Below are 10126 nucleotides of genomic sequence, written 5' to 3'. Positions count from 1 at the left end.
GTGTAATATTATGAGCTGGCTATGTGCGGAGTATGTAAAACAAAACTAGTTACATTCAATTAGCGATTGAGTAAGATAAAAGTATGCAAGAAAATAAATAAGAAAAGAGAAAAAAAACACACAAAATTTTTACGTGGTTCGATCAATGCGATCTACTCCACGGGCAGAGAGAGAATTTATTTTATATGTTTGTTGTGAGTTTACAATAAGGTTATCACCTGTATTTATAGTGAACCCTAAGACACAATTTAATTCCTAATCTATTAAGGAACTAGACTAAAAAATTTAAAAGAAAAGCAATGCTAAATAAAGGATTAAGTATCCTAATCCAAATAGGAATGACATGAGAACTTAATAAGTTTCAAGACCTTAAATTTTAGTATATTATTTTGAATAGGAATCATTTATTATTCGACTATAATAGTGAAATATTTTATATACATTTTCCATTTAAATATTTTTAAATGATTTTTTTATATCATGACGCATACATTCTATATTTATATTAATTTAAAGAAAGTTAATATGTATTTTTCGTACCTAAAGTTATACCAAGATATATGTAGATGAGGATGGTTATGGCAGGCTTGAAATTTGTAAAAAACAGAGAGAAAATCGAGTTTTTTCGTACTTCTATCTAAAGGTTATATTATCCATACTAATTAATATTATTAGACGTTTAAGCTTGGTAAACTGCAATTTTATGATCGTAGGAATTGTATACAATAGAATACTTATATGATAGGAGTAGGCAACCAACCCACATTCAACTTCCCTTTCAATTCCTCTAACTCCTCTCTTGCACACTTTGTGCAATGATCATATCATTGTGCCCCACAACTTCATCTACATTTCGACTTTGCCCTCATTTCTCAACCATTATTTATAAACAATTTGACTTGATAAGAAAGTTTAGAGAACATTGACATTTCATAATTTTTAACATTTGGAATGTTGTCACGTTATTAAATTTAAAAAGAGCAAAGTTCAATCCGATCTTTAAATTTATAATTTAGGGTCGAATGATTCACTTTTAGTTATTTTGATTATTTAAGGACAATAGTTTTTTTAGGTCAACTAAAATTATACTTTAAGGTCCATTATAGATAAAATTGACATTTAATTTACTCCACTTTGATTTCTGAATGTCGAATTTTCAAACAGTAATATAATTGTAATGGTGAATAAAATTGACAGTTTATAAAGTTATAATATAATTGTTTTTTTTTGTAAGGTCATGAGGTGCCTTGAACGACTTCCAACTATGAAACGGCACTTTTAAACCTTCCACGTCCAGACTAATCTCCACTCGAGCCGGGTAGATCCCTTACGCGAGGAAAAGCTCTGCCCCCAAGTTTTAAACGGCTGCATACATGAGTACGGTTCGAAGCCGCAACCTCACTTAAATCAGGAGATCGCCTTACCAACTCACCTGCGTCTTGGGATTTAATATAATTGTAGTTTAATGTAAAGCTAGTTATTTAATGCCTAACTAATCCAAAAAGTAAATGTAGGAGATGGAGAGGGGTGTATATGTAATAACATAGCGCGAGATAGGCATATAAAAAGCTAATAAGAGGCAAAGGTGGTGAAGTTTGATATACATAATTCAAAATTTTAGACGGAATATTTTAAAAGAATTAAAACACAAAGAAGATGAACTACTCAACTAGCGGCTTCATCTTCTTCATGATGACGATGATCATCTTATTCCGGCCTTCAACGGCTATTATTGACGACGAAGAAGCAGAAATTAATAATCCTTTGTATGAGCTTTCAAGCAGAGAAGAGTTGGTAAGGCTGGCTGGCTATGGAGAAGAGAAGCTATCGACTGTTCTTGTCACAGGCTCACTTCATTGCAATTCATTTCCTGTTTCAGGTTTGTTCATCAATTTTAATCTTTAAAGTGTTGTAAAAAATGATTGTGATTATGTATTTTGATATGAAAATCTTGCATGTATACAAAATTTCCATTTGTTTTTGTATGCATGATGTATTAATAACCTTGAAGTAGTATATCATTGTTAGACATAGATGATAATGTTAAAAATTAATGTTTGTATTGAAGTTTTCATATCTAGATATGGTTGATGAATGATTAAGGAAAAATTCTTACATTAACGATTTACTATCACATTAAATAACGTCAAGTGTCTTCTAGTTAATGGTGGTTCACGTTCATATGTGTTGAACTAGGTTCATGTAAGAAATTTTCATATTTTAGACATCCATATATAATTAATATCTTCAAGTTGCTTTAGAATTTTTATGGACTATGATAATTCAAAGGGTTGATCAACTAAAAATCCCGTTTTTTCGCTTTCATCTCAAACTCAAAATGGTCAATTTCATGGTATTCATTTTTTCAAATTGGAGCGCATACTTCATATTTGACACATTAGTCTTAATTTTTAATTAAAACAATTTATATTTAAATTACGCTTAATATGAAGAGCATATTTAAAACTTTTTCAAAGTGAAAAACTTTCATATGAAAAAAATAGGTACAACTCATATTTTGCACGTAATTTAGATAAATTGTTTTAAAAAGTCGGGATATAAACGAAAAAGTCAAAAATATAAAATATTTTTGAATGATTACGCCTAATTCAAAGTGGATAGACCATAATTTAATAGATAAATGACATATAATTTTGATTGTTCATTTTGAAAATGGGTTTCCAATTTAAAAAGTATAAACATAATTTCCTCCGATTATGGTCATGTAAGTAGTATGGCAATATTTTCCGGAGCCAATGCTATTCTCTCATTTTCATTTTTAACTTTCTGTTTTGGAACTATAGTTATGAGACAAATATAATTACAAGAACCTAATAACACAATTATGGAATTGTCTTAGTCTTTTATTTTGATTATTTATTATTGTGTTTATAAGTTATAGGGTGATCTTTAATTGTAAGTGAAAGGGAATTTGGTTGCTTCCACGGATGTATAGTAGTTTTCAGCCAAACTTAAGATCAAAGAAAAAGCACTATAAATATTAGGGAGTAAGTCATTGTATTTATTGGTGAAGAGTCATAACAACAATATTTTTTCGACAACTCACACAAAACAACATAACATAACCCCCTACTTAACTTGATTTTGCTATGCTACAATTGAAATTTGTGTTTCACTTCTTCATATCTTAAGATAGAATTGAAATAATTTACTGTTGAATATTAAGTGTGATGGAAATCCCACATTGGAAAGATATGAGTAGAATGTGGAATATATAAGTGGGATGGACTACCTAACCCATTACCTTAGGGTTTTGGGTTTAATGTGGTGTCCGGCCCACAGTTATATGCTTCACATTCTGGGCCTCATGAATGTATTCTCCCATACATTGCGCTCAACTTGGACCAACAATTGGTATCAGAGCCCGGTTCGGCTGGGTGGAACTTGGTGACTCCGGGTAGCCATCCCGAAAGGGTTGGAGTCTAGTTCCGAGGTAAGTTGAGCGATCTAATGTGAAAGGGTATCACACTTAAGGGGGAGATTGTTGAATATTAAGTGTGATGGAAATCCCACATTGGAAGGATATGAGTAGAATGTGGAATATATAAGTGGGATGGACTACCTAACCCATTACCTTAGGGTTTTAGGTTTAATGTGGTGTCCGGCCCACGGTTATATGCTTCACATTCTGGGCCTCATGAATGTATTCTCCCATACATTGCGCTCAACTTGGACCAACATTTACCAATAGGAATTAATACCAAAGCAATCTTGAGATGGATCGTGAGATTTTGACTTCAAACCCTCGTCATAACAAATAATTAAAAAATAGAAGGATCCGAAAAAAAAGTAAGGCGTCTTAATTGATTCTTAAATACTCTTAACATTCTTATATTAGTATTATTATTGATAAAGAATGCCAAGAAAGATCAACATGACACAGAAACCACTTATAATTGTTCGCGTTTTCAGTTTTAGTATTTTTGTTTCCGTACTATATAGCATAGAACAAACCTACATCTATATGAACATTGTTACCATAAATTTCATTATTTTTTTCAGTAAACTAAGAAATACTTGATCAATTTAGATGAAATAGATCATTTAATACAAGAAAACTCAAGGAAATATTTGGAAGAAATTGGCAATTCTTATATTGTAATATTGGTTATCCATACACATGAGTTTTTTGTTAGAGAGATGAAATTTTGTATGTAGGTGCTTCGGTGGCTATCAGGTGCGGGAAGTGGAGCCAAGAAAGCTCTGCTGCAACAGAAGCAGAGACTGATGTATACGGAGAATTTCAAATTGATGTTCCTTCACATCTCCATGCAATTCCCAACTTAGGTACAGAATGTTCACTTATTGTTCTGAGAGTGCCCAAACAGTCGGCTTGCTTACCCACCATCACCGAAACCAAAATGCTGACATTATTATTAGCCCGTGATGGTGTCCGCATATACACCGCAGGAGATGTAAGACTTTCTAAACAGAGCACAGTTTCATATAGATGAAGACAGATGACAACGGCTCATTTGGATGGCGCTTCAGTCACAGATATGAGTTTCAATGATTCGATTACAGTTTACAGTTTATCAGTAATGGTGCAGCATTCTTGTAAATGATCATGATAATAACAAAATGCTGCAAACACACACACACATATATATACAAGAGAGATATGTTTGATTGATTACAGATTCTGCTACCAACAAACAAGCTATTATCTACATTTCATAGAAACGGAAAATGCTGAAATAGATACGGAAAAGAATGTAATATTTTTACAATAGTAAGTTGTAAATATAAAGTTTCGGAGTTTCATAATTGTTTTCGGAAATGTAAACAAAACCCAGAAACATAAAACTCGACAAGTAATAGAACATATCATCCAACAGCCATGTTCCGTGAAACTGAACTCTAAAATCAAGAGTTGAATCAGGAGGACGAGATTTTCTGATCAGTTCCTGAAACAATATACTTTGCAACATCAGCACAACAAGTCAGCTTATCGGCTTGGTCATCAGGAATTTCAATGGAAAATTCTTGCTCAAAAGCCATAACAAGCTCCACCCTGTCTAAACTGTCCAGGCACAAATCCTTCTGAAAATCAGCAGTTTCAGTTATCTGTGTGGCAAACAAGCAAAACTATCATTGATGCTTCCAACCTTCAACCCTTGAAAAAAACATAAAAACGGAAACTCGACTGTCTAGCTGAAACTTTTCAGACATAATGTATCAGTTATGTATCTATCTATATTGCACGGAAACTTATCCAGTCCTACATTTCAGTGCATTGAAAATGAAAACGCTTCCGAAACTCTTATAAGAAAACGTCGGTTTGCCATTTTTCATTTCAGCATTTTCATATCCGTGCAACATAGTGTATTAGCAAATCAATGAGCAGTAAGAATTAGACATCAAAAGAGAGTAAAGTAAAAGGGTGATGTGCAAAATCAATTTACCTTAGTGGCATCAATTGTATCGAATTTCTTAACCAATCCGATCACACGATCCAGTATGACCCGATCAGGATTGGCAGCATTTGATGAGCACATTTGTCTTCTGATGAACTCATTGCTGCTCTGAGCAAATGAGTGCTGCTCCACAATGGCTCTCAGCCTCATATGGCTCAAGATGGAGTTTCTTAAGCTTTGCATTTCAGCAAAAATATATCTGCAAATTCATCTTTTACCTCTTAGATTCAGATAATATTACATATTCAATGTCCATAACGAAATACACATAATTTTCCATTGAAAATACATAATTAGAGCACATATAAACCAGAAGGGAAAACTGTCGTTTACCTGTTTGATTTATTGCCGCAGTGAAGTTCTCACAGTATAAAATAGGCACTCTTTGTTGTTTGGGTGCTCAAAAAGACTTCGAAATTTTGAATCGTAAATTTGGCTTAAACTCATCTAGCCGGTATATTTTTCCACTTGTGCTCAATAGGTCCTTTGCATACAATTTCACCTTATCTAGTCCTTGTACAACAATTTTTCCGATAATCAACTATTAATGTTTTTATTAACATTTTTTGACTTCGTTAACTGGCACAAAAAATGAACAAACACATATTTCTAGAATATTAATCCATCAGTTTCTTTAACTTTGCGGATTATTTGAAAATCGGCTAAGGAAATTGATCACTTTAGATATGGCTATATCATTAATTTTTAAGAGAGAGGCAAATTTTAAATTCTCCCAATATTAAGGCTTCTATTTCAAAAGCTCCAAAAGTTATTGAGATTCACTGACGTCCTCCTCCACTGGCTTGGATTAAAATTGGAAATGGCTCACCTTAAGTCCAAAATCCACTCCATTTCCCTCATGTCCACTTAGATGGATGATATATAAGCAAAATGATAAAAATACTATTACATTAAATTAAAATTTATTTATGTGTCATCCATCTAAGTGAACTTGAGAGAAATGAAGGGATTTTGAATTTGAGGGGAGCCTTGGGAGAGCTGGTACAAGCGGCATTTTTAGGAAATGTCGGGGTTCTGTTGCTGTCTGTTTATCTATCCCTATATATATATTCTATTAAATGGTAATTGTAATATTTTAGTATTTATGGAAATGAGAATCATTTAACATCATAAATTCTATTGATAAATAAAAAATAAAATGTGATAATGAATGAACATCGACTAAATCTGTAAGAGGCAGGACCATTACTCTAAAGCAAACAATACATCGATGCTTCATCATCAAAACATAAAATTGCCGAGTAAATTTTGCCTCACCCCATAACCTTCATTACATAAGACTTGTAGGAAATGAAACTAATTAATTAAACTATGGACTCATAGGTATAACAAGAGGTTCTTTGTGACGCCACCTTCTAAGTTCACCTTCAACAACACTTTGTGCAGCTTCTGCCATTTCTGCTGACCTCAAAGCTATCTCAGTTGCTTCATCAATTTCCTCAATTGCTTTCAGATTTTCCTCTATCTTCTCCTCTGCAACTTTTCTTCGCTCTTCGCTGCGTTTAACTTCATTCGTGGCAGCGGTTTCTTTTGCTTCGGCTACATTGTCGCACTCCACCACTTTCTTTTTTAACATCTCAAACTCCTCTATTGTCATTCTTATCTTATCAGAATCTTGATTTTCTTTCTTTATCTTTTCTGATAACATTCTCATCTCATCCATACCTCTTCGTTCGCGTTCTTGAGCTTGTTCCACCATTCCGTCCACAATTTCGAGCTTTTTCTTTCCTTCTTCGGCCTTTTTTCGACACTTTTCGGTTTCTTGCTTCAGTTGATCACAATCCTTGTTTATCTCTTCTATTTCCCTTCTTGCAGTTTCTGTTTCTGCTATCAACTTCTCAAGGTTTGATCTTTGCTCTAATTCCTCTAATGCCAATTCTTTCATATAGAATTCATTTTTCTGCTTCTTAAATTGTTCTAATTCATGATTGAGTGTCGAAACTATGTTCCGAAGCATACCCTCTTGCTCTACGATTTCTTGAAGTATCTTCGTTGCTTCGTTTAGCTCGGTTGTTATGAATTTGACCGCGCTCATTTCCAATGCGTGCGCTTTTCTCATCTCTTCTTGCAAAGTTTCGATCCCAACAGTCGTTTCGACGAGCTTCACTTGAAGATTTCGATTCATTTCCGCATTATTTTCTTGCCTCAGCGATTCCAATTTCTTATCAACTTCTTCTTTACGTGCTTTACAAGCTTCTATATATTCATCTTTCTCCGGTACAACACTAACATCTTCTGCTTGTTCTTGAGCTTGTGCGGATGCACTTTGTATTTGCCGATTTGATTCTTGCATAGATTCGATTTCTTTAACAAGACTATCAACGCGTTCCGCGTTCAAATTCGCTAAACGCTGTGCTTCCGCTGCCTGTTGGAATGAAGCGGCTTTCGCATCCAACGCAGCATCAAAATCTTGTCTCAGTTTGGTCAGTTCTTGCTTGGCAACATCAAGTTGAGCTACAATGATCATATATTTCTCTCTTTCGTCGTCTAATTCTTGTTTTCGAGCAGTATTTCCGAACTGCGGCTGAGATTTCGCAACCTCGAGAAGCTGCTTAACCTGTTGCTTCACAGCTTCTGCAACTTCAATTGCTGATAACTTGGATTCATTTGCGGATTTGAGGTTGGTGGCCAACTCATTCAATGTTAGTTTTGCTTTCTCAAGCTCAGAGCTTACTCTAGCTTTTGTAGTCTCGGATGCCTCTAATTGAAACTTGTATTTTTCAATTTCTCTTTGAACCAACACAAGCTGAGTCTCCTTATTTAACTCATTCTGCAAAAACAAAATTATTATATCACCTAAATTTATTGTTTTAAAAAATTGTGACAATCTAATCCATCAAATTTGTAGTTTCTGACAAATAAATCCAGCCCTCATTTTTAAACCTAGTTTTATAGTTATTTAATTTTAATTTTATGGATGATTTTTTTATACAATATTTCAATTTAAAAAGGGTTACTTACGAGGAATTTAAAATAAGGACAATGTGTCCGAAAATAGGTTTAAATTAAAGGGAGAATTTATTTGTCATAATTTTTTTTGATGAATTATTTGTCAGTAATTATTAATTGACAGATCATATTATCATAAATTATTTTTAAGGACATATTTGTTATTTTGATAAAAAATGTGGATATAAAAAATCATTTTGTCTTTTTTAATTTGGTATAAACTTCAATTTCTTCAAATGGAATCAAATAATTGATGATTGCCTATCAATTTATTTTGGTAATAAAAGTTGTTACGGAATACAGAATCAACTTATTTTATATGAAAATTGTGAGATTATTAACTTGCAATAAAAAGTAAAGTTTCGGTATAGGATAAAAATTTAGTACCACTCTGCCTTTTAACCCTACGATTATTACATTTTCAATTTGAATAAATGACTTGGAAGCATAACTTATGTTATAAGACTTTTGTTTATATAAAGCTTAATGTACTAAAAAGATCTCGACTTTTTAGTCTCTTTTTAATTTCACCCCAATATTGTAAAATCGCTAATTATATCTAATCTGTACTCAACTTTATAAGTTGGACTCTTTTTCATTCGGAAATAAATCCAAATAAAACCTTATAAATGACTTATTCGAACAATTTTTTATTTGAAATTTTCAAATAAATAATTTATTTGAATTTTTTAATGAAAAAAAGATCAATTTAGTACTTGTGCATAGATTTACCTCAGAAAGCTTGGATTTCTTGGGGTTAGCCTTGTCTTGATCCTTAGCTACTTCAGCAAATAAAGTAACGGCGGCTTTAACAGATTGAAACGGTGGTCTTGTGTCAATTTCTCCCACCTCTCCCTTTGGAGAATCTGTTATTTTTTGTTGATCTGCTATTCTAATTTTTACCATTTCACCCTTTTCTTTTTCTCTTCTTCCCACACTTATGATCTACAAAATATGCAATAATATTAAATCTCAAATAACTATCCATAATAGATTGCATGAAAACAAAAATACTCACGAAATAAAGAATTTTTTATGTAAACTCGGTCCACCACGTCATCCGTATATTAAACCAATCATATCATAACACCTAATTAAAATGAGGGTATTCTTATAATATCATTATTCAAAAGTGTATGCAAATAACAAACAAAATTACAAGAATACTCATTTTAATGAGGTGTTATGATATAATTGGCAATCCACGGATAACGTGGTAGACCGAGTCTATCTAAAAATTTCTCCACGAAATATGTTACGATAAAATGATACTTTAAAAATATTTCTAGATTTTGGTAAGGCAAGAAAAATATTTTCGATTTTCCGCAACGCGGATAGTGTTCGGGCTATAATCAAAATAAGTGAATAAAGTAACCAAGATTCACCAAATTGTAACCTAAAGTGCATAAAGAGCATGTTGTTCTTTCCGAATCTAATACAAAATAATTTGATAAATTACATTATGATTAGAAAAAAAGGATGATATATACCTGAAAATGACCTTGCTAGCTTCAATATATTTGGGAAATAATTGAATGATATACATAAAAAAGATGTTACTAATGTATATAAATACAATTAAGTGTTTCTTATTATTTTGTTTTGAAACTTCAAATATTTTGCAACCAACAAAAAAAGAAGAATAGTTTGCTCGTTTAATTTATTGTTTTAGCATTGTTCTCTATATGTTATTTGCTATTTTGAATGCAAAAAACTGC

At 32.5% G+C, this 10126-nt stretch overlaps 3 protein-coding genes across 3 annotated transcripts; 1 reads left to right on the top strand and 2 right to left on the bottom strand.

The window, feature by feature from the left end:
• The first annotated feature begins 1579 nt into the window (after positions 1-1579).
• Positions 1580-4788, top strand: LOC126666225 (uncharacterized). Its single transcript, XM_050359232.2, has 2 exons — positions 1580-1879; positions 4180-4788. Exons 1-2 carry the CDS (start codon positions 1657-1659, stop codon positions 4473-4475), a joined length of 519 nt encoding a protein of 172 aa, XP_050215189.1. The 5' UTR covers positions 1580-1656; the 3' UTR covers positions 4476-4788.
• LOC126666226 (acyl carrier protein 3, mitochondrial) lies at positions 4694-5997 on the bottom strand. Its single transcript, XM_050359233.2, has 3 exons — positions 5772-5997; positions 5427-5637; positions 4694-5088 (listed from the first exon to the last, which is right to left on the bottom strand). The coding sequence occupies exons 2-3, from the start codon at positions 5619-5621 to the stop codon at positions 4900-4902; spliced, it is 384 nt and encodes a 127-aa protein (XP_050215190.1). The 5' UTR covers positions 5622-5637; positions 5772-5997; the 3' UTR covers positions 4694-4899.
• A 559-nt stretch (positions 5998-6556) lies between these two features.
• On the bottom strand, positions 6557-10074 carry LOC126680617 (WEB family protein At1g12150). The gene is made up of 3 exons (XM_050375769.2): positions 9899-10074; positions 9141-9353; positions 6557-8229 (listed from the first exon to the last, which is right to left on the bottom strand). Exons 2-3 carry the CDS (start codon positions 9312-9314, stop codon positions 6769-6771), a joined length of 1635 nt encoding a protein of 544 aa, XP_050231726.1. The 5' UTR covers positions 9315-9353; positions 9899-10074; the 3' UTR covers positions 6557-6768.
• Positions 10075-10126: the final 52 nt, after the last annotated feature.

Source organism: Mercurialis annua, linkage group LG1-X (genome assembly GCF_937616625.2).
Source record: "Mercurialis annua linkage group LG1-X, ddMerAnnu1.2, whole genome shotgun sequence".
Taxonomy (NCBI): Eukaryota; Viridiplantae; Streptophyta; class Magnoliopsida; order Malpighiales; family Euphorbiaceae; genus Mercurialis; species Mercurialis annua.
This window is presented reverse-complemented; position numbering and strand designations above follow the sequence as displayed.